The sequence below is a fragment of the Cyprinodon variegatus genome, unplaced genomic scaffold (genome assembly GCF_000732505.1).
Source record: "Cyprinodon variegatus isolate N-32 unplaced genomic scaffold, C_variegatus-1.0 Scaffold41, whole genome shotgun sequence".
Classification (NCBI taxonomy): Eukaryota; Metazoa; Chordata; class Actinopteri; order Cyprinodontiformes; family Cyprinodontidae; genus Cyprinodon; species Cyprinodon variegatus.
Genome location: NW_015150494.1, coordinates 160801 through 182409, shown reverse-complemented (window position 1 = coordinate 182409; position 21609 = coordinate 160801). Strand labels below are relative to the sequence as shown.

General features: G+C 38.4%; 1 protein-coding gene across 1 annotated transcript in view; it reads left to right on the top strand.

Moving 5' to 3' along the window:
* The first annotated feature begins 6485 nt into the window (after positions 1 to 6485).
* LOC107081812 (ribosomal protein S6 kinase alpha-3) overlaps positions 6486 to 21609 on the top strand; it is an 81216-nt gene continuing 66092 nt past the window's right edge. The window contains exons 1-2 of the mRNA XM_015370078.1: positions 6486 to 6835; positions 21066 to 21125. Coding sequence (XP_015225564.1) covers positions 6773 to 6835; positions 21066 to 21125 — 123 coding nt within the window. The 5' untranslated portion in view covers positions 6486 to 6772. The remainder of the gene's footprint in view (positions 6836 to 21065; positions 21126 to 21609) is intronic.

Genomic DNA, 21609 nt, shown 5'->3' with positions numbered 1-21609 from the left:
TGGTGAGACCGCTGATTGGTTATTGTTTCAGTCGACACCTAGAAAGGCAGGTAACATGGAGTGACCTATACTGATTATTGTGGAGAAAAGGTGTGGCCTATATTTGCACTAAGAGGGACAACCTCAGCCTTTACACACTACAAATAAAAGGGAGCTGTTTTATGGGGCTTTTTGGAATAACTCCCAGTCATGAAAAACACAAAGAAAACTACAATGTAGTTGCAAATATTGCATTAACCCAATAAAAAGTGCTTCTAATTTTGACATCTTTCAGATTTTTTTTGGTTTTAAAGTTGAATTTTATCTGCACTTCTAAGAACATTTTTGGTTTTTAGAAATCCTTCATTATAGATATACATTCTGCAGCCTGTCTGTTCACCACAGGTATTTCTAGGAAATGAAATTACAGTCCTCTCCTGCTGAATGCTAAAATATTTGGTGATTATGTCCACTGTGTATCCATCCAGCAGACAGTCGCTGACATTCTGCACAAAGGGGGTAAACTGAACTCTACAGGTCACTGAAGCTTGGGTTTGCTGCATCCAGGCGTGTTAATGGAAAATTGGGGCGGAGGAAAAATGAATCCTCAAGCATTTATATGTGAATTATAGAGATCAATATGAGCGAAAGCAAAGCAGACACTGAAGATGGCCTTAAGGCTGCTAGTAAAGCAACCAGACCATGCCTGATCTCCTGCATGCTGCCCTGCACTGATGAGGTAATCAGGTATTCATTACAGACACGGTACAGTAAATGAACATTGATGGATGGATGTTTAAAAAAATAATTTCTAATCCATCTGAGGTCTAGGTGACAGTAGTAGCCTAACATTTGTTGTCACAGCTCTGAAAACAGCCCTCCAACCGCATTCCTAATAGGCAGGGCTCCTCAATTACCACACCCTCTGTTTTTTTGTGACTGTAAATATTTCCAAACGGTCAAAATGCTTTTCTGTTGAGAAAAAAAGTCTATTCTTTTGTCCCATTGACAAGCAGAACACAGATTCTATGTCACACATAAAACTCAGGCGTTTTCTCCGACATCTCACTGACAGGACTTTAAAGCATAGGAGCAGTATGATGGATTCACACATTCCTGAACTGGTTTCACTTTAAAATCCCTATTTATTATGAATTTATAAACATATTTTCCTTCCACTTAACTTTCTTTAATTCAGCATTCTGTGAAGAAAAGCTGCTGTTACTGCACTACCATCAAGTCAGTTCTCGAAGGCCGATATTTTATGTATTTCATTCAATTAAACATAACGTAACTCATTCATGAAACCAAAACCGTGACTGAAAGGATCAGAAGGAAGTAAAAGTTATATCTTCCACTATTAATAAAAAAGGGGGACAAAAGTATTACAATGCAAAAATAGCATACAATGTTTACTAATTCACAAATACAATAATATTTCATTAGGTTTTTCGTTATCATGGCTTCATCATCGACAGTTTCAATATTTTTTATAGTATAGAAAACCTTTTTGATTGTTTTAGATTGTTGAATTAATCAACAGCTCTATTAGAAATACATGCCAGTTTGTTTTAAGTTTTATTTTCTCTCTCTTTCTGTAAATCTATTCGAATATTTTTTTTCATTATTTTTTTCCAAGTCTTATACGTGAAAAAATTAAAATCTAGATAAGTAATTTTTTTCTTAAAATAATTTTATTTCTTCTTGAATTGAGGAGGTAAAAGAGAGGTTTTGCTAATGGAACAAGACAATTTAGATTTAAAATAAGAAAACACAACTGCATCATCTAATGATCTTATTTTAGGAGCAAAAATACTGCTTCCATTGGAAAACTATCTCATTTATCTACTAAAATTAAGTATAAATACACTTAATTTAAGAAATCTTTACTTATTTGTAGATTGTTTTTCAAGTTTATTTAAGATTATATACTCTATCAATTCATTAGGCTTTAATATGATTAAAGGTATAAATATTGGTTTTGTATGATCTCTGTGGCCACTATATGGAGTCAATTTTGCTCCATTATAAGTAAGGAACACATACTGGAAATGCAAATTTGAAAAAAAAAAAAAAACAAGCAGCAGCTCAGAAATTAAACTCAGAAAAATATTCATACCCCAAAAATATTTCCTTAAAATTTTTATTCTTTCAATTTATTTTTGTTAATTTATTTTCATATCTTTTTTTAATTTAATTTCTTACATTTTTTTTTTTTTTACAGATTTGAAATGTAGTTTTTTTTTTTTCAAGTTTCTCTTTTGAGGGTATGTTATATAAATACTTTCCTTTTCAAATAGTTCTTTATAAATCACATTCTCTTCATTTTAAGCCCAATAAAAACGTTAACGTCCATGCAGAGCAATAGAAATGCGTCTTTGCTCCTCACATCAGTGGTAAAACCCGGCTCCCATAGTAAGAAGAGTTTGATATGAAAAACCCAATAAAAAAAATATATAAAAAACTGTTTGTAAAACTCAATTTTTAAAAAACTGAAAAATTTAAAATATTAATTTGGAATGTGAAATGTGAATTTCAAATCTGAGAACACTACTGAAGCCAAGATTGGTCGTGTCCCTCTTATCCTTTTTTTTACCGACGTCTACTCGAAAAAACAAGTAAATTTTCTAATTATCTAAAGATAATAAAAGACAATTTTTTGTGATAACGAGATGATGGGTTTTAAAACCGATTACATCCTTCAATAGCACAACAGCTGGAAATTATTAATAAGTATAAATCATGGCAGCCTGTGTGTAATTCTGTAAATAATGCTGTGTTTAACTTTTATGTTTCGAGACGACGTTGCTGGTTTGATGATTCTCTTCCACTTCTGATTCATAAGCAAATCGTCCTATGCCTGCGGCTGTTTTCTGAACAGCCCCGGTGTTACGCCTGTAACAGGTATCACATGCATAAACCCCCAAATGAATCCAGAATAAAGATTTTCATTAAAAAAACAGATTTTTTTTTCTACTGTATTCCATGCAGTCCAATCATCCTCGACTGCACAACTACTAGGCATGGATGGACTGGGAATCCAGGGCTGCTGATCAGCCTCATTCATTACTCATACAGGTTAATTATCTCCTAATCTCAAGAAATTAACAACTGTTTTATCCTGATAATGAGATAATTATCTCGTTATCTCAAGAAAATAAATTAATGGTTTAACTGTGATAACGAGATAGTTATGTCGTTATCTAGAGAAGGCAAAGGGGAAAAAAAGGCTTCCGTAGAATGCAGCAAACTTTCTGTCTTTGTTATAACACTACATTTGATCATGGGAAATATGTGTGCTTGACTAGAGGGGGAAATTTCATAAGGAAGACGAAATCATTTCTAAAGTACAATATTATGTTTCATAGGTTAATTCAAAGAATCAGAAAGTGCAGCTTAAACCTATTGCTAAAGGTGAAACTTTATTGTTACATATACAATAAGTGGAAAGATGGCAAACTGAAAAACAGTCTGCAAATACCACAACAGAATCTGCAAACCAGAAGCGGAGAAAGTGTATTCAGGGCAGATTTTATTTCTGTGTGTCTAGTCTAAGAATACAGAATATAGAATTGATTTTGACCTTTTTTTTAGTATAAAGTTTTATTGCTAAGTTGTTTCCCCCCCCAAGTTTTCATTCACAAAACATGTTCTTTGCTTTCAACATAATCTGGAGGTCTTCAACAGGGGGTCCGCGACCCCTAGGGGGTCCATGGAGGAACAGCAGGGGGGTCTCCAACATTTTGTTTGATTACTTATTTTTATATTCCCCCCTGCAATTTTTTCCCACTAATTGAAATGTCTTTAAATCCACATTGACATGAATTCAACACACTGTAGTAAACAGATAAATGGAGGCAGAAGATGTCTTTCAGTCATCAATGCACACATTCAGAGACACACAGGAGCTCTTTCAAGCTGGGAACCGTTTCCTTCACAACACCTGTCCCATCAACCAGGAATCAGAAATACTTTAATAATCCCAGTGAGGNAAAAAAAAAAACAAGCAGCAGCTCAGAAATTAAACTCAGAAAAATATTCATACCCCAAAAATATTTCCTTAAAATTTTTATTCTTTCAATTTATTTTTGTTAATTTATTTTCATATCTTTTTTTAATTTAATTTCTTACATTTTTTTTTTTTTTACAGATTTGAAATGTAGTTTTTTTTTTTTCAAGTTTCTCTTTTGAGGGTATGTTATATAAATACTTTCCTTTTCAAATAGTTCTTTATAAATCACATTCTCTTCATTTTAAGCCCAATAAAAACGTTAACGTCCATGCAGAGCAATAGAAATGCGTCTTTGCTCCTCACATCAGTGGTAAAACCCGGCTCCCATAGTAAGAAGAGTTTGATATGAAAAACCCAATAAAAAAAATATATAAAAAACTGTTTGTAAAACTCAATTTTTAAAAAACTGAAAAATTTAAAATATTAATTTGGAATGTGAAATGTGAATTTCAAATCTGAGAACACTACTGAAGCCAAGATTGGTCGTGTCCCTCTTATCCTTTTTTTTACCGACGTCTACTCGAAAAAACAAGTAAATTTTCTAATTATCTAAAGATAATAAAAGACAATTTTTTGTGATAACGAGATGATGGGTTTTAAAACCGATTACATCCTTCAATAGCACAACAGCTGGAAATTATTAATAAGTATAAATCATGGCAGCCTGTGTGTAATTCTGTAAATAATGCTGTGTTTAACTTTTATGTTTCGAGACGACGTTGCTGGTTTGATGATTCTCTTCCACTTCTGATTCATAAGCAAATCGTCCTATGCCTGCGGCTGTTTTCTGAACAGCCCCGGTGTTACGCCTGTAACAGGTATCACATGCATAAACCCCCAAATGAATCCAGAATAAAGATTTTCATTAAAAAAACAGATTTTTTTTTCTACTGTATTCCATGCAGTCCAATCATCCTCGACTGCACAACTACTAGGCATGGATGGACTGGGAATCCAGGGCTGCTGATCAGCCTCATTCATTACTCATACAGGTTAATTATCTCCTAATCTCAAGAAATTAACAACTGTTTTATCCTGATAATGAGATAATTATCTCGTTATCTCAAGAAAATAAATTAATGGTTTAACTGTGATAACGAGATAGTTATGTCGTTATCTAGAGAAGGCAAAGGGGAAAAAAAGGCTTCCGTAGAATGCAGCAAACTTTCTGTCTTTGTTATAACACTACATTTGATCATGGGAAATATGTGTGCTTGACTAGAGGGGGAAATTTCATAAGGAAGACGAAATCATTTCTAAAGTACAATATTATGTTTCATAGGTTAATTCAAAGAATCAGAAAGTGCAGCTTAAACCTATTGCTAAAGGTGAAACTTTATTGTTACATATACAATAAGTGGAAAGATGGCAAACTGAAAAACAGTCTGCAAATACCACAACAGAATCTGCAAACCAGAAGCGGAGAAAGTGTATTCAGGGCAGATTTTATTTCTGTGTGTCTAGTCTAAGAATACAGAATATAGAATTGATTTTGACCTTTTTTTTAGTATAAAGTTTTATTGCTAAGTTGTTTCCCCCCCCAAGTTTTCATTCACAAAACATGTTCTTTGCTTTCAACATAATCTGGAGGTCTTCAACAGGGGGTCCGCGACCCCTAGGGGGTCCATGGAGGAACAGCAGGGGGGTCTCCAACATTTTGTTTGATTACTTATTTTTATATTCCCCCCTGCAATTTTTTCCCACTAATTGAAATGTCTTTAAATCCACATTGACATGAATTCAACACACTGTAGTAAACAGATAAATGGAGGCAGAAGATGTCTTTCAGTCATCAATGCACACATTCAGAGACACACAGGAGCTCTTTCAAGCTGGGAACCGTTTCCTTCACAACACCTGTCCCATCAACCAGGAATCAGAAATACTTTAATAATCCCAGTGAGGAATTACTTTAGTTACATTATTCCAGCTGTAATAGAGTGACTATAGGACCAGTTTGATAGAACACAATTTGATAGAATATATATAATTGGGGGGTCCGCGCTCCATCTCGGCATCCTTGGCCTGGAAAACATTGAAGACCCCTGGCATAATCAACATTTGGGTAATGTGTTTAATATTGATCTATTTAATATCATTAGAGTCTTAACCATCTACATTAAATCCCTAATGCTTCCATCACACTCTGCGTATATATCATATATTTTTTCCTTTTTTAATCCGCTCATGGAAGCAAAGTAACCTTTCCATGTTTAATTAGGTCCCACCTGTGCTGCGCTTTGTTCATGTTTGTAATTCTTATTCAGAAATGTGAGTAATAAAGTCTCCATGTTGTGTTTTTTTCCAGTGTGGTCAGTGATTATGACTCATGCTGAAGTTCAAAGCAGGGCCGACCTCTCCCCGCTCAGGTAACGCCTCCCCGACGTCACGCACGCCGACGTCAGCCGCCTGACGGACAGGTAAGGCGACACCGGCCGCCATATTGGGAAAGAACGGAAGTAAGAGAGAGAGAGAGAGGGAGATTAGAGAGGTGGAGCAGTTTCCGAGAAAAGGGCGTCCTCCTTTTTTTCTTCTTCAGTTTGTCTCTCCGGAGCAGGAAGGGGCGGTCTCTGCGCCACACCACAGCCGGAATTAGCCCGCGTTCGCTCGGCTCCGCTCGGTTCGCCTCCAGCCGACTCAGAACCGGAGCAGAGGGCGAGAGGAAGAGGAGAAAGAGCCAGGGTCGGGACGTTTAACGGCGGGAGAACAAGCTGGAGTTTACAGAGGCGGCGGAGAGGAAAGGAGAGCAGGAATAAAGGAGGAGAAGAAGAGGAGGAGAAGATGCCTCTGGCTCAGCTGGCAGATCCCTGGCAGAAGATGCCGGTGGGGGGGACGGCTGGAGAGGTGAGAGCCTGCAGGGACCAAACCCTCCAACTAACTCTGCTCACTGCTGAAAGCTCTGAAAGCTGCAATATCCAGCAGAAATATTTAAAAAATAAACAACTAAATTATATCACAATAATATAGTTTAATAACAAGTTAACTTTTACATCCTAGAAGCAGAAATAGACTCTGCAGGTCCCAAAGAGGGCTGTGTTTCTGTAGAAGCTCGGTTTAAGCTCAGCTTCATGTCTAAAACAAGCTGCAACATGTCAAAAGTGGAGCAGTGGGACTGGAAGATGCGCAGGAACGATAAGGGGCTGCAGAGTCTGCTCCACAAGCTGCTGGAAACTTTGCATTTCCAGATTATTCTGCAGAAAAGAGCTTTGTGTGAAGGAGTCACTGATCTCTGTAATGACTCAATTTGCATTGTGAGCCTCCAAATGTGGAGCTGTCACTGCAGCTTACAGCCTGCAGGATGATGCCTGCACTAGAAAACCTTTGGATAAGTTAGTTCTCTTTAAGCTCCTGCGAGTGGGGCTACATCTAAAGCAGAAACACTGAAGGTCATCTACATGAAGGAGAAAGCACCGCTCATTCAGAAGGATTAAATAAAAGTGAGCTAAAAGCTTCTTATTTAGGTTAAAGAACAACTTTTATACAGAAAGATGCTTTATTACCAGATGGAATAATCTAAAGGCTCAGTTTAAACTCAGTTTTAGCAGAAAAAACAAGCGTACGGTAAACATTTGAAATGAAGAGATTGCGCACATGATAAGTATAATGTTTCTGATCAGAAAAAGGGTTTTAGTTTTACTGCAGGGGATGGAAATCCTTCTAAAAGCCAACAAACGGGTTAAATATTTGCTGAAACGTGCTGGAGCTTGTAGAAAAAACAAAAATGTGACACCCTGATGTGAAACCAAAAAAAAGAAAAATTACAAAGGGATCAGCAGCTGCACGTAAAAATGTCCTCCACTCACCAGGATCCAAATGTAAACGAGAAACTGCGAGATGATAAAAGTATTTCCCACCCTGACTTCTTCAGCACGCAGTTGGCCAGGCCAATGTTTGTGACCCTCCTCTGATCGCAGAGGGTGAAACAAATATGAATGGATGCTGAGGAAGCTGTGGAAAATGCACATTAAAGCTCGGAGGAGAAAATGAGATTACAGAGCACTTTAAACCATCGCTATGATCTCAGAGGAAGCCATGGTGGAAGAAACAAGACACCTTAGTTTACATTCCAGCAGAGGCTTAACAGCGAGGTCAACTTTGACTCATCAGCTGATGGACGGTCTGCAGACGTACAGAAAGTTCACTTTTAATTGTCTGCATCAGATAACTCATGGTTCGCTTTGTGCGGCCTGGAACTTTAAAGGACGCAGCCGATGCTCCAAAAATACAGCGACAAACATCAGGATCTGTTAGAAATAAGAAAAAATACCTGATGGATGATTATTATGAGGAAGGAGGAGCTGCTGAGATGTTCTCGGGTGGTTAGGGGAGCTGGAGGGGATGCTAGAGCCCGCAGCATCACTATTTTCATTAGACACAGTTATGATGAGTAAATTGGGTCCATTTAACAAAAAAAAGAGCTTAGATATAAGGTTAGTTAGAGTCTGGATCTGTACTGTGGGCAGGATATGAAACAAAGTGCAATATTTCACAGCATCCTGTACATAAAAAGGTTAAACTGAATGTTTTTTTGCCAAATCTAAAAATAAATCCTCAAGTTTGAACTCCTGTTGTATCAAAAAGTTGGATTCAGTTTATTCAAATCTGACTTTATGTGATCCTTTAAAAAAAACAAAAAAAAAACAGTGGGTCTTCTGGCCTTTAAGTTCTTCTCATCTTCAAGTCATTCGATCTGGACCGAGCTGCGCTCTGAGAATCGTGCTCATGTGTGGGAGGGAGGCGTTCCGACCATAACTGGATCGGCAGCCTAAGCTGATCATTAATCCGTCATGAAGGTCAAATAAAGTCACTGCAGGGAAATCCAGAAGTTAAATGTGTCAAATGATGAGAGAAAAGTTTAGTTTAAAGGGGAAACGTCTGTTTATCTTCTACAGAGAGCCTCCACTCAGCTACATCTGAGGATTTAGGTCCATTCTGGGTCAGAACCTGCATGTTGGAGCCGTAGGGATGAGAACCATGGTGATAAAGTGATGTTCTGTAGTGATCCGTGTCTGATGCTGTGAGGAAACAGCAGCTTCTGTGTTTTTATGCCATCTCCTGTCATAGTGGATGAAGGTTATAAAATAAAACATTTTGATTTGGCTTTTAGTTAACAGGAAGAATCAGTTTTAGTAACCTGGGTAACCCTTTGACCTTTTTATCTTTCTAAGCTTTATTTAGGCATCTGTTCAAAAACAAACCTTCTCAGGCTTTGATATAATCTAATCATCCGTTTGATGGTGCGGTAGATCAAATCCAGCGCGCTTGTTTTATCTGCTGGGTGATTGGGGCTAAAGGTGTCCCATCAGTCTGCTTCCTACAGACCCGTCCTCTGCTGCCGAAGACGCTTTGATTTTATCACAGAGAAATCAGAATCAGACGTGGAAATAGAAATATGAGATTGTGCTAAAAAATGCATGAAACCAGGGATTCGTTTGATCAAGATTCAGGAAATTCCTAAAATATTTAGCAGGCAGGCGCCTGAGACGGCTTCTGCATGTTTAGTTTTTTTATGCTGAGGAAAAGCTCTAAGCGACTGCTGCTAAACTCTAAAAGCTGGAGAAGAGATGATGGGAACCGTTGTTAACTGTACTTAAAGTCCAAGTCACCACTTCCTCGAACATCCCAGACGCTCCTCCATCGATTGGCTGTCTCTGCTTATGTCTCAGAGGGAAGGACGCCATGGCGCCGTTCTCCTCAGCACCACTCTGAAGCTCCTATTGGCACCAAAGATTCATTCATATCGCATTTTTAAGATGTGGATTGTTTTGATGCAAATCAAAGATCTAAATTTAAACAAAAAATAAACATTTATTAATAAATCAAAGAAAACATCATTAATGAGGAGGAAACTGGAGATGGATGCATGCGCTCTATGATGAAAGGACAAATACAGGAATGAAACGCTAATTTCAGCCACAGATATCGTACTAATCCATAGCCACTTTATTAGGTCAGTTGGTTGGTAATTGGCCAATCGGATGGCAGCAGCTCAGCCCATTGAGGCTTCAGGATGAAGATGGACGGACAGGGATCAGTCCAAAGAGTATGGACCTCCGACACAGAAGGTGTGTTATAGAAGAACATTTTCCTTCTTCCACATTCAATCAAAATTCGCACCAGATTTGGATGAAAACTGGATTCCTTTCTGATGACGGTGGACCGTCTTCTGATGGCTGCTTCCATCAGGACGATGCTCCGTGTCACAAAGATCATCTTTAACTTGTTCCTTGAACATGAGTTGACTGGACCCCAGTGGTCTCCGCTGGCCCCTGATCCCCGTTCAGCAGAGCATCTTATAGTATGATTGAAGTGGAGATTCACCTCATGGATGTTAGTGAGGCAGATCTACATCCAGTCTGTGATGTTTCCATGTTTATTTGGTCTAACTCAGGCTCAGCTCAGAAGAGCATTTCAAAAACATTCTTGACTTTATAAAAGAATGAAGGCAGTTCTGAAGAGCAGTAAGGGTGAGAGCCAATCCCAGCTGACCTCTGACATGTCTGGACATACAACTTACACCAATATTTTTATAGACTCGCTCACTTATCCTTTTGGAATTGTAAATAAACGATCTCGCTAACATCTCTTCTACCATCTGCAACCAGATGATCTTGTGCTGATTTCAGATCAGTTTATTCTCAGAACTGATACCAATGTATGGTGTTTCCCTGCTGGAGCGTCGATGGATCAATGAACGAAGAGCTTGGCCCTAATTCGGTCCGATGAAGCTCAGATCCATCTGAGAAACGTAGGAAAGTCGGTGTCAGCAGCCTGCCTCTGAGAAAGGCTGGTGTCATGATATGGGCTCATGCCTGCTTGTTGGATCGAAGCACAAAAGTCCAGAAGAGGTTTTAGAAGATGTTACCTTAATGATAACGGATTTAAGAGACATCTGAGGATTTTTCATCTAACTGGGGGGAAAAATCACATCCTGAATGTTTATCAGACACGGAGGAACGAGATAGCAGCGCCTGAGGTTCTGAACTGGTTCTATAGATGGATAATTTAGACCAATGGTATGAAGAGCCAGCACTGACGGAGACCTGAGGATGTTTGGTGAAACTTCGAGCCTCTTAAAGTGCTGGGGGAGGATGACAGGAAACGGTGGAAATTGTGTAAAATCTTTGCTGAAATAAACGACTGGGCTTGATCAGAGCAAATATTTTGGATCCGTTTTGCTCAGCTTTACCGAGCATTTTTTATTCCAGAGCTCCGTGTGAGAAGGATCTCCGTCGGGATTTACGTCTGTATTGTCTTTTTCTCAGAACCTCGGGCTGAGAACGGCTCCCTGCGCTCTTCCTCTCCTTCCTCCTACAAGTTTTGAGTCTTGATAAACATCAGGAGGCGGAGCTGCCGCGATTGCATGTTTCAGGAAGAGGCTACATCTGTGAGAGAGTGTCCATTTCCTGTATGAGGCGTCACATGGGCGGCATGGAGAAACGTGTGCATGGCTCTCTGTGTTTTACTATTCACTGTGTACCAACAGACCGACCACTCGTTCCTTCTCCATCTCCCCTCCTCCTGAGGGACTCGGACCTGCTTGGCCTGCCTGCTGCTCGCCACAAACAGGAACGTGCAATAAAACCCACCTTTGACCACTTAGCTGCTCCGTCCTCTGCAGTGCAGTTAGATCAGAGCACAGAGACAGTGAGTCACAGAGAAGGCGAGGAAACTGTTTTTTGCTGAGTGGAAATAAAGATTGTTGCAGCTCTGGTTCTGCGGCTCTGGTTGTGTACCTGTGGTTCTGGCGCTCTGGTTCTGGCGCTCTGGTTCTGCAGCTCTGGTTCTGCTGCTCTGGTTGTGTACCTGTGGTTCTGGCGCTCTGGTTCTGCAGCTCTGGTTCTGCGGCTCTGGTTGTGTACCTTTGGTTCTGGCGCTCTGGTTTTGGCGCACTGGTTCTGGCGCTCTAGTTCTGGCGCTCTGGTTGTGTACCTTTGGTTCTGGCGCTCTGGTTTTGGCGCTCTGGTTCTGGCGCTCTAGTTCTGGCGCTCTGGTTCTGCAGCTCTGGTTCTGCGGCTCTGGTTGTGTACCTTTAGTTCTGGCGCTCTGGTTTTTTGCGCTCTGGTTCTGGCGCTCTAGTTCTGGCGCTCTGGTTCTGGCGCTCTGGTTCTGGCGCTCTGGTTCTGCAGCTCTGGTTCTGGCGCTCTGGTTCTGGCGCTCTGGTTCTGGCGCTCTGGTTCTGCAGCTCTGGTTCTGGCGCTCTGGTTCTGGCGCTCTGGTTCTGGCGCTCTGGTTCTGGCGCTCTGGTTCAGCAGAATCTGACATTTTTTAGAGCAGAAAAGCCCGATGACAAATTTTCATAAACCTCCTTTTCAGTTTCAGATGTTTTTTTTTTCTATTTGCTTTTTTAAAGTTTTTTTTTTTTCCTAACCTTTAAAAATGTTGTGGTTTAAAACTGAAACATTAAAATTACAAGATGTCATAAAAGTTTTTTTTTTTTGTACTTAAAGTAAATGTCTATTAACTTTAAAGCCAAAAAAAATGATAAAGTGATAACTGTTAAATAAAATATAATTACAATAGAATAGACAAAAAGTCCAATAAAGAAAAAAAGAAAATGAATGGAAACCGGAAAAGGTTAAACAAATAAATTATTTAAAATGAGAATTAAATATTTATATTTTTGAAGAGTGAGAAAATAAGTAATAGTGCTATAAAAGTATAAAAATTACTTTAAAAAAATCAACTTTGTATAAAAACTTAAAGTACAGCCTTTCAAAGATAAACAACTTGATAAAATATGATCCTCTTAAAAACACAGAGCAGCTTAAAGTCCTTGTAGTTCAATGAAGACGGCTTAGAAAATAAAGACGTTAGAAGCTGGGATTAAAGGCTGTCTTTATTATGGTCTGTGGTCGCCCTAGCAGAAGAATCCTCCTCTGGTGGGAGGATTCAGGTGTTGTAGCAGCGTTCCTGACATTCCTCGGCTCTGACTCGCTGCTCCGCTCACTGTTTTGGGTAAACTTGGCCTTTAAAGGCTCAGTTCTTATCAGGTGAAAGTGGAACGGATGGCCACACCTCTAGATTCACTCCTTCACAGAACTTTAAAACCAAACCTTGTTTGGTTCAATACTGAGAAGAAAACCCCTGCAGTCTGAGCCCACAGGCTCACTCTCCTTTATCGTGCATTTAGTCTGGTTATTGGGAAGCCTAGCAGGCTGCTGGATCAGAGGATGTTTGCACCTTCAGGCTAACATCCACCCTCCAGATTCTCCACATGTTACATGACCTCAGCAGGAAGCTACAGTTTCTCCTTTTCTCTTAAAGCTGTTCAGCTTCTGTAGCTCTGAAGATCTGAGAGAAAAGACGATTGATGGGATTAAAATGTTTTCTGATGGTTCCTCCTAACGATTCCTGGACTGCTCAGACCTGATAATCCTGAAGCTGACAGAGGGATCCACCCTGTTCACAGCGAGCTGCCTCTTACCTTCAGCTTTATGATTCCTAACTAAAGTAGAGAAAGCTTGTTTGGGAAGTGAAATAAAGTGCAGCTATTTTTAGGTTTGGGCTACAGATGCAGCCATCGATCGAGGGTCGGTCAGCCGTTTTACCGCCTGATCTGCAGGCATCAGGTCAGAAACCATAGTATGTCTGATTTCACTCATTGTTCTCAGACTGGAAACTTTAACCTTAAAACAAAGAAAAGCTCTAACTTTTAGTTTTCATGTTGGAATCCTGAGAATTGGTCAGAATCAGCATACTGGTCTAAAACTTCATTGTGACACTACTGGTTTTTCTGCTGCAACATTTTCACAACTTTGAGGTTTTTGTATTTTTCTTAGCAGATTTCTCACCACCTCTTATGATTTGGGATTATTTTCCCCTCATTATTTTATTTTTGATCATAATGTCAGTCATAAATAAATAATAAACCACTGCTGCAGATGCTATACGCCCTTCCTGAAATGTAGCCAGTCACAGGCCGTTTATGACTGAGGGAGAAGTTTTTGTAGTCATGTTGAGGAAGCTAGATCAGCAGCAGCCATTGCATCATTGAAGGTAACAGCCTGCAGGCCTGTTACTTTAGCAGATCATTTGTTTATCATTTCACTCTTCTAAAGAGCAGATAGCATGTTCTGCTTAAAGCTTGTTTGAATAGAAACTAGAAAGATAAAAAAAAATACTGATATGAAGATGTCGATTGTGTATTAAAAGAACATCACAATAAATTATTTTTCTGTAGAATATTTAACTTTTATTGATAAAAAAAGTCTCACATTAGTCATGTTCCTGGGAAAATATTGATATTTTTATTACCCTGTGAGAATCTCCAACCTGCATGTTCCTAATTTGATTAAAAGGTGTTTCTATTAGGACTTTTTGCGTTACCACTTGGGAAAACCAAGTGGTAGGGTCTTATAGAACATATATATTTAAGGAAATGTTAAATAAACAAAGGTTTTTTTTTAAATCTAGTATCATGAAATGTTGAAGAGGGTCTTTGTTTTTTTTTTTTTTAGCTCCATTGATCAGCTGTATTTTACAGCAGGAGCTACGGAAAGCTCAGTTGGTTTCAGAAAGGTGGACTGACTTTTTTTTGTTGTTGTCATGTTGGGTTTCTGTGCAAGCATAGTTTAAGATTAATGATTTCTTAAATTGTTTAGAAGAATAGATCCAAGATTGTTTGCTCATTTTAGGTTATTTTTACCCTGAAAACCTCTAATGCGGAGGTCTTTAACAGGGGGTCCGCTGTCCTTAGGGGGTCCACAGAGGTACTGCATGGGGGTCGCAAAAGTTTTGGTTGATTAGACTTTTTTTATATTGCTTATATTGCCCCTGCAATTTTTTCCAATAATTGAAATGTCTTTAAATCCACATTAACATGAATTCAGCACACTGTAGTAAACAGATAAATGGAGGCAGAAGATGTCTTTCAGTCATCAATGCTCACATTCAGCGACACACAGGAGCTCTTTCAAGCTGGGCACCGTTTCATTCACAACACCTGTCCCATCAACCAGGAATCAGAAATACTTTAATAACCCCAGGGGGAAATTACTTTAGTTACATTACTCCTTATATAATAGAGTGACTATAGGACCAGTTTGATATAACACAATTTCATAATATATATAATATTAGGGGGTCCCTGCTTCATCTCACCATCAGTTTGGGGGTCCTTGGCCTGGAGAACGTTGAAGACCCCAGATGTAATGTTTTTTTTAGATTTTAACTTCTCTCATAAGAACGCTTTAACCTCCACATGTTCAGTTACTGCTAGTTTGGATCCAGCCTGTTGTCTTCCTCTGCTGAAGCATCCTGTGTTTTCTGTGCGATGAGGGTCGACCTATAAGCCATAATTCACTCCTTCTATTTCAGCTCAGAGCTTCTCTCTAAAATTGCAGATGAAGGTTTAGTTTACCCCTCGTATCTCATATGGAAATTATTCAAGCTCACCTTAACCCATCAGACTCAGTGGGCGGGACTAGAGCCTCTAATGTCTTCTTTCTGGGTTTCTTTTACTCTTATTCTGTTTGTTTATACTTAGGTTCTTGTTTCTGTCTGTGTAGAAATAGTGGTGCTGTGGGCTTCCTCTCTCTCAAATCTCTATGGTTTCATTTATGTTTATCAACAGGTTCTACTTTAAAAAAATCTACCATGAAACTAATTTGAGATCCCGATTGAAAATGTTAGAAAACTAAATTACTTTCTTCTTTTTCTCAAAAAGCATTAGCAGTTTTGGTGCTTTATGAACCGCCATCTAAAGTTTTCTCTGTTTCCTGTTGAATGAAACCGAATCAAGTTAGCAGAGCAAATAAAATGAATCTCAGTGTAAGAAATCTGTTTGTTTAGCAGCTGGTTGAGGTGAGTATTAGTCCATGAGCAGATGAACCTTATTGCTGTGACCAAATGTAGGAACAGGTTCAGAAACAGCTAAAGCAAAACAGATTTGAACAGAATTTAAAACATCACCTCAGACAAACTGAAGCAAGGTATTTGTTTACTTTATTAAAGCTTGAAAAAAATAATTATATTTGAAAAAGTGCAATCTGGAAATGATTATACATTTTATTTTTGCAATTTTGTTTTTCAAAAAGAAATGCTTCCAGATTAATTTTAAGTGTGTGTATATATATATATATATTTTTTATTATTATTATCAGATTGAGTTTTATGAATTAAAAGAAGCTTTAGCTGAATGTTTTGTGATGTTGGTTGATGGTAAATTCTTCTTAAAGGTATAGTGGAGGATTTTCTTTTTCTGGGTGGATCATCAAAATGAGTGGTCCTCCTTATTGTCAATCATTCTGGTCATATGTTTACATCAGGCTCTCCTACCTGCTTGTCCCCATTTTCACTTTCCAGTTGTGAGTCTGACACAGAGGAAAAATGGCAGATATTCTTTTGGGAACTAAGCTCGTATGAGCAATGCAAACAACAACTTTTAAACAGAGCGTGCACGAGGAGAAATGGGCTCGTGCACGCTCTTGTACACGTGTAATAGGAGTGGTTAAAGGGTTATAAATGTTTTTCAAAACATTAACGAACATCCTCCCCTATACCTTTAAACATTTTACATCATATGTTGAACCTCTTTCCTTCGGCTTTCAGTTAGCAGAACCTCAACCTCCAAACCTGTAAAGTTTTTCTTCTTTTTTGATGCCTTTTATTGTGACTGACCACCATCTAACAAGCGCTGGAAGCCGCCCCCTTATAGGACATTATTGGGGCTTTCATTTTTTTACATTTCTCAGAACTCACGCAGGTGGACTGCATCAGGTTTACCAGGATCATTTACGCTCATTTTCTGAAGTTAAGAACGTTTGTTGAATCTGATATGGTGCATTACTGAAAGCACACGATAGGAGAAAAAGTGCAAATGTTATGAGAGGAACAAGCAAATGTTTTTGCATAAAGCCCTATGTTTTCATATTTTACACATTGATTGATTGATCGATTGACTTTATTGATCTCACAGTAGAGAAATTTACTTGTTACATCAGCTCAAATAGTCAAAAAGAAGAAGGTACCAAAGGAAGAGAAAGGTGCATAGGGGTATATACAGTATATACAGTGCACACACACGCCACACACATATATATTGCCATAATGTTAGTGACATAAGTTCACTAATCAGCCCCTTTTGAACAAACTGATTGAAGTGCTCTGCACTAAATAAAAAAAGAACAGTTATTTTGAGAAAATTATATTTTAAGGAATATTTCCTAAAGAGATCTAGCTACCAAGCATCTGGTCCATCAGCTAATCCAATCTATTGCTTTAGAAACTGTTAGAAAAAAAAACACTTTAAAATCTGGACAGATAAAACTGTAGAAGTTGAAACAAACTACAGACTTTCGGACTTAAACTTGTAGAGTGTTTTTTCGTTCATTTAAAGTCTCTAAAATAATCCCACCATCTAACTGATAGAAAGTAACAGAAGTGGCTCTTTAAGTTTCCAATTACAGATAAATAAAAGCATCTCTCTGTGAGGCGGCTGTATATCCTCCCCATCTGGATTTGACCCATCCCTCTCTCCGTCCTTTTTTAGTCCCCCCCAGAGATCACCCTTTTCCTTCCATCTGCACATCTCAGGCCTTTTTACCAGTGCTTTCAGGGGAACTGGAGCAGATTATAATCTCAGGAAATGCTTTTATTGCTTTTATTGTTTGAATCACACGGTGCTATCGGTGTCTGAAGCACAGCTGCTGTTCCAGCAGGCTGATAATCTACCTTATGTAATGTGCATTCATATCTGTTTTTGAGCAAGCAGCCGGAGTTTGATGGACCTGCTGGTGAGTCGTTTTAAATCTGGTTTTAATTTGGGCTTTTTATCATCTCTGACAGCAGGAGGGAGCAGATGATTAGAGCATCTCAGCAGAAAAACACCCACAGGTTCTGCTCTGGCTGCTCCGGATTAAAATTCACATATTATTAGACATGAAGCCTGCATGGTTTTATATGTTGTTAAAATCCTTAGAAATAAGCTCATAGAGTAAAAGTAAATACAGGTTATTATGAGTCACATTTAAAAATGTTAACAGCAACCAAGATGCATCTTTCAATGGACGAACTGATTTATTTCCACATGTTGTCGAATTAAAAACAATAAAACCTAAAAAGATTGGCATTTATTTTATTTTTTTAAACACAGAAAATCTAACATGAGAATAAAAATAGTCTTCTAGATTCAGTTAGGTGCATTATTGAATTATTATTTTGATCAACATGAAGATAATCATTCAGAAAACATATAAAGTTCAATATAAAACGCAGTAATCTGAGTGTCTATGGATCACATTTCCCTCTGGGATAATAAAGTATTTTTAAATTAATAATTTAGATTTTATTAGAAAATAAAATGAGTAAATCTTATGATTATCACTATATTGGAAATAAAAAAAACATAGAAGCAGATATGTAAAATCAGTTGTAATAGATTAAATACATATATTTTATTAATAAATTATTACTTTAATAATTATTCTTACATATTTGAATTTAAAATTTGCTATGAAAATAAACTATTATGAAAAAAATACTCGAATTATATGTTTTATACATTTGTTAACTATTTAAATATCTGACTACCATACAGGGAACCCTTGTACAAATAACACATTTATTTATAAATTTAAATTTGAAACAATACAATTCAGAAATGAAACCTTAAAAGATTTTAATTAAGAGGTTTTGAGATTTGCTCAGATGTTGTTTGTTGAAACTTATTTTTCATATGTAATTTTTTCAAATTGTGAAGTTATTAATATTTTTTTACTTTATATTTAGTTTTTAAACACGGGCAAGCACAGCAGGTGAGGGCTAGAGCACACATACAGTATATAGATCAGTGAATGAATCTCAAGAATATTAATAAATAACACATATAGACGAAAACCCAGGAGCAGGGTACACAACTAACCATCAGAAGAGGCAGATATATTGTCCAAAAGTAATTTGTTGCGAGTCTCACCTTTTGCAGGGAGAAAGGCAATGTTTCCATTCCGTGGATCTGGTGTATAACGCTTATAAAGAGCCTCATGGTGGGGGGGCTTGACTGAAGCCAGCATTTGGTGATTGCAATCAAGAAAATCTTTAGTAAATGTGTGTCAATTGAACTGAGCCCTTCAGGGAGTTTTCCAAGGTATAAGGAGGTAAAAGTAAAGTCCAACACTGTGTCCAGGGTTTCAGAGATGATCTGCTTAACATTGTACCTAAAGACCTTCAATTTAGGACAGGACCAGTAATAATGCAGATAATCTACAGAAACCACCCCACACCCTCTCTAACAGGACACCCCTACACCACTTAACCTCGGCTCATGCTCTGGTGTAATTAAAAAAACTCATAAGGTTCTTCCAGCCAAAATCCCACTATTCCATAGAGTTACAGTTGAGACCAAAGTTACTCTGAGATTGTAATGTTGGCTTCCTTAGTACCAGTGTAGGCATCCATAAAGACTTGCATTATCCCTGGATTTAACCCTATGGCCTGGTTATACTCCCGCAGCAGTGTGTCGCAGTGAGCATGTTGCAGGTATAACGCAGACATTTTTGATTTACGCTCAATATTGAAGCGTGGTCTGCGCTATGTTTATTCCACGCCACATCAAAAGGGGAAAATAAGGAAATAGCTGTGAGTCTACATACAGCCGAGGAAGTGGGGCAGGTTTGTGTGACAACAGAGGGACATGAGGGCAAAAAAGAGCGGGGATCCAGGTGGAAAAAGGGTCCCAGCGTTCTCGCACACCTCCCTCTTCTAGCTGGTCCAACTTCACAAGTCGTTTCCCACAATGGCGATCATACAAACAAAACAGGCCTGTAAGGTACCAAACAGGAAATACGCATAGCATAGAGCGGATGTAGAATTGGACCAATCAGAGGCCTCCTGTCTGCGGCACTGTCTGCTGTCACCTACAATTATGGAGAGGTGCAGCAGAGAGTCTGCGGAAGGGGCGGGGACGTCTCTGCGTTCATTGCAACACACACGTAGACAACCTGGTTTTCGAAGTATATCAGTATATCAGCCTTAAGTCAAAGGTCATTATTTCCCTCCTGTAAAAACTCTGCACCTGCAGATAACGAAACAAATCTCCCCTTCCAATCTCATAAATCTGGCATAAATCCCCGTAATGTAGTAAATGTGCATTTTTTTTATTATTTCACAGAAGAAAGTGATTCCCTGTTTGGCCCACAGCTTGAATTTATGATCTAGACATGCTGGAAAAAAAAGCATGGATGGTACGCAGCCCAACTCAACACTCCTATCTGTTTTTCTAGATCGTATTTTTTAACCACCTCAGTCCACTTTTTCAAGAAAAAACTTACACAACGGTTTTAGAATTGGTATACTTAAGCCTGTCTAAGGAACCAAGCATAGATTTTATAGGGAAGTCCAGTATAGAAGGCTCAATGTTCTTCCATTTAGACTCGTAGTTTGGATAAAATTGTTGATTTTTTGTTAAATGTATGAATCATATTTTTTTTCAAAATGTAAAAGAAAAACATTTCTCCAGATTTTACATTTTACAAACATCCATGCAGGCCAATAGAAATGCGTTTTTCGCATCTCAATCAGAGTAAAGTCCCCAGAAGTTAAGAGAATTCGTCAAACTCGGTCTGTAAAACAGAAATAAAAAAACTAACCATAATATAATCCGTAAAAAGAAAAAAAAATTGAAGAACATTTTGAAGTTTTATTGCTGGATTGCTTTCTTTAAAATGTTAAAATATGTTCTATACAACAATAATTGAAAAAGATTCCCTGTATAGGCATCCAGCTCAAAAAAATGTTCCATTCTGACCTGCTGTAGAGACCCCTGAATAAAGGAGCCGCCAGAAGGACAACAAATCGAGGCTATTTAAATGAAATAACTTAAACGAGTGCATTGAAATAAGAAGTAGCCCATTTTAAATGTGAATCAAATAGATTTGATCTTTATAAATGTTCATTATATCTGAGGGCAGATGAATCACAGCTGTCGTATCTGAGGCTTTATATCCTTGGAGTTTTCCATGTGAGCGCGTAGAAACATGAAGCTGTGACGTGTCGGCCTCCTGCAGGGAACCTCTAACTGTGGCGTCACTGCTGTGACTCAGGTGTGTAACCTCAGTTTGTGTTTGTTGTGTTTCAGGATGCACACCCCGATCCCGAGGACACGGCGGGAGACGACGACTCCATGCCCGCCTGCACTGTGAGTCCCTGCAGGTTCCTGTGTGTCTCAGAGTCTGACTGGCTCTTATTGACGAGTATACAACCTTTGCGACTCTCTCGGCCTCTTTCCCATGTCTGGGTGGCTTTTAGTTGTGCTCTGCGATGATTTATTCGCTGTTTGAGGAAAATGTACGCCCACCGCTGCTGTTAGATAATTGCTGGTATGAAAGTGAAGCACAATGTGGCTCACTTTTCAAATCATGAGTCATCTTAACACAGAATAAATCCTCCCTCCAACCTTCGTCACATTTTAGGAGCTTGGATTAGTTATTAATGGAATTAATCTTTTCTTCTACAGTGAACGTTTTTATTCCCTTCTTTTTGCCGTCTCAGACACAGACAGGCGGACTTTGATTATTACACATTATATTACAACAAAGAAAGCATGTTTGGTAATTTGTCTCCCTTCTTAAATTGTGATTGATATAAATACACTGGTAAATAAGTAGACATTTCTTAAATTA